Genomic DNA, 3389 nt, shown 5'->3' with positions numbered 1-3389 from the left:
CAAATTTGTAATAAATTTTGAAATCTGGGCCAAAAATGTAATTTTTGAAAGTTGGATGACCTGTTGACCGGGTCAAAGGATTAAATTGAATACGATTACCGGTATTTGGGACTTAATTGAATAAAAAAAATATATAGGGACTAAATCGATTATGAGGCCAATATGTAGGGACTTTATTGTAGTTTTCCCTTTATTAATTAACCATTCTAATTAAAATTACGACCTTCATAATTCAATAGTATGGAGACGCTACTCTTTTCATGCACATATTGGTGTTCACGGTTCATGGCTTAAATTGGTTGTGTAAAGTTTACCCGACTGCTTTTCAATCATTTGGATAACTCCCATTGTGCCAGATCTCTTGCTGCTGCAATGTTCGATGTCTATTTTTGATGTTGGGTGGTTATTGTCTTGTAGTGACTAATGTTGTTTTCTCCTTTTCTCCATGTACGTACTCTTGCAGTTCCCTACTCGTCCTTTTTATTTTTAATACAATGTCTTGCGTTCAAAAATAAAAATGATAGAATTTACATAATAAGAACCAAAAATATAAAAAATCACTATCCTCACAACCGTTCTTTGTAATTTTATTAAAATGTATAAAGATAAGTTCAAATAACAATGCAAAAATCATTAAACCTTAATAACACAAGTTAAAGTTGTGGTCGCTAATGGCAACCGACGGATTCCTTGGTGGCAACATCATGACTATCATAATTATGAAAACACGTGAACGTGAAGGTGACAAGTTGTTCCAGAAAAACCAAAATAGTAGCATATGGCACGTTTGGACCATCTCATCAACCCCATACATTTATGCGTCAGCGTGTAGCATCTCGACAAAGAGAGAAACAGCTCAACCTGGGTTGCTTTTAATTGATTCCTTATTTTCCGGTAAAATAATGTTTATTTATGTATTTTAAAACAAAACTACAATTATCCAAACTTTGGGTCATTATTCAAATCATCGACAGATAAGACATTAATTATTACCCCATCATAACTTGGACAAAAAGCGAAAAACCACTACTTCTTGGGTGCTTTGATGTATGCCAAATGTGTCGAGTTTCCAACTCTTGTTAATGTTTTCAAATCGTAAGCAATCCAGCACCTCGATCCTTGTGTATGATAAAAATAGCCCATGCACTTACAGTCCTTGGTGCATTTGCTCTCGCAGTCGCTTTGCTTCCTTCCACCATCTCCCCTTGTGTACTTAATCATAAAATGGTCAACACCTTCAAGCTTGTAGTACGCAAAGTCGCTAGCTTTACAAGATGTCACCTTTGCCTCACAATCTTTGCTCCATCCACTTAGTCCGTTTGGCGTTGGGCATGCGACACATTCGCTATTCTCACATAGCCCTAACTTCCCACATCGCTCTGGCAACTGGCATTCTCCTTCAATCGAGTTTCGGTCAAGAAACGTGTAGACCAGTTCCCAGGCCACGCCTTGTACGTTCGAGTTATACGTGTAAAATCTAAGGTTTCCATCTATGCCTAGTCGAAGGTAGGACAACGTGTTGTTGTATCTTGAATAGGCCATGTTGCGATTCCAACCGGAGGGAGGGTTTGTGATGTAATACAGGAAAGTTAAGTAATAAAGAAAACCCTCATCAGTATCTGGGACAGAAGTAAGGGTTAAGTTTATCAAACTACCATTGGTGACAGTAGCAACGTCAACATTGAACCATTCGACGGAGGTCCAATAAAGCATTGGGCGAGGCGAGTTGGCGCTCTTGTAATACATGGCTAGCTGTTTAGGCTCCATGATCAAGCTATATGGTCCATCGATGTTGTTCGCAGCAGAAGCCCGACTCACCAGCTTACTGACACCACCAGCTCTGAGAGATTGACCTACCAAAAGAGTATCAGTTGGGGAGTCGAAGCTTTGCCATATGAAATTCCCCTTGCCATCATGAAGAACCATGTTGCCGGTGGGGAGCAACTGAAAACCGACGACACCTTTGTTGGCGGTATTTGTTTGCCAGGCAATGCGCCCATCGGAATCCGCCAGGATAAGGTTTCCATCTGTACCGAAGGTGAGGGTGGCGTTCTCACGAACAGGGTTCCCCCGGTTAGCTTCCCAAACCCAACGCATGAGCGACTCCGATCGGACAGTACCCATACGTAGAGCGAGAGTGAACGTGTTAGGGGTGGTGTTGTAGAAACAAAGCTGGAATGGGTTACTGAAAGGGTGAAGAGTACGATAATCTGCATCGTACTCGACCACATAATCTCCAAAATCACCTTCGTTTATGTACGTGAAAGTGTCTGAAGCAGGCACTACAGCTTCAGAAATGGTGGAAAGTACTTGAAAGGTGAGCAGAAGTAGAAGGGAAGATGCATAGATAGATTTGGGATAAGCCATTTTTGTTGGTGCTTTGAGAGAATAAAAGATCCGGTATATATAGAATGGATAATATGGAAGCCGACGGTATTATCCTACATGTAGAAACCATGTGTCTGTTCTCTTTCTATTTTGTATTTGGAGGTCGGGTGGCTGCGCAAAGGAAACGATAATGAAAAGTTAGTCGAAAACAGAGAGGCAAAGTTTGAAGTGAATCTAGGGTGCTTGCAATTACGTTTTGTTATTGCAACTTGCTGTAAGTATTATCCGTTTGGTGGAAGGAAGACGCCAATTAGCAAACATAAAAACCATCGATATACCTTTTATTATTATGATGATGCTACTAAATATAGATTGTATATGAGGCAGAAGCCTTAGAGATGAAACATAACATTGTTTAATAAGTTTGAATATACTAGGAGACACTAACATGGAGCATCTTATCAACTAGAGAGCTGACCGAAATTTCAAAACTCCATATCAACTTTATTCCGTTGGTCACTAAATATCATGTAAAATTACTGGTATGTTTATTGTTAGCGGTAGTTAATTAAGTCAGCTAGTGCTATTTCTGCTGGTTAATGTGTTACATAGTTATATAATTTGTTACACTGTTTTAGAGGGCAGACTCGGATAAACGACCTAGAGTTTGCAAATTTCTAAATGTTGCACTAATATATAAAATGAAATTTCTCTCTCTCTCTCTCTCTCTCTCTCTCTCTCTCTCTCTCTCTCTATATATATATATATATATATATATATATATATCTTGAAGAGGAAAAATTTGAAGAATAACCCAGGATACCTTCGGCTCCATGCTAGAGTCTGCCAACGAGTGTGTGATGACATTAATTATTAGTGTACATGTTTGGGTTGTATATATCCTGATATAAATTCAGGAATACAAAAAATATTAATTCTTGATATAACTTCATTAATATAAAAGACATTAATTCTTTGTTTTTTTTCATGTCTTTTGTAGCTTCTTTACAATATGGTAACTGAGAGCAATATATTTGTTTGTGTTATCACTTTCAAATTCC

General features: G+C 38.4%; 1 protein-coding gene across 1 annotated transcript; it reads right to left on the bottom strand.

Annotated features, from left to right (window-relative positions):
• Nucleotides 1-936: 936 nt before the first annotated feature.
• LOC145007134 (epidermis-specific secreted glycoprotein EP1-like) lies at nt 937-2672 on the bottom strand. The gene has a single exon (XM_078966120.1). The coding sequence runs from the start codon at nt 2365-2367 to the stop codon at nt 1027-1029; it is 1341 nt and encodes a 446-aa protein (XP_078822246.1). The 5' UTR covers nt 2368-2672; the 3' UTR covers nt 937-1026.
• Between the last annotated feature and the right edge of the window lie 717 nt (nt 2673-3389).

Source organism: Lactuca saligna, chromosome 7, assembly GCF_052625555.1.
Source record: "Lactuca saligna cultivar CGN05327 chromosome 7, ASM5262555v1, whole genome shotgun sequence".
NCBI lineage: Eukaryota > Viridiplantae > Streptophyta > Magnoliopsida > Asterales > Asteraceae > Lactuca > Lactuca saligna.
The sequence above is the reverse complement of the archived record's forward strand: the minus strand, read 5'-3'. Positions and strand labels throughout refer to the sequence as shown.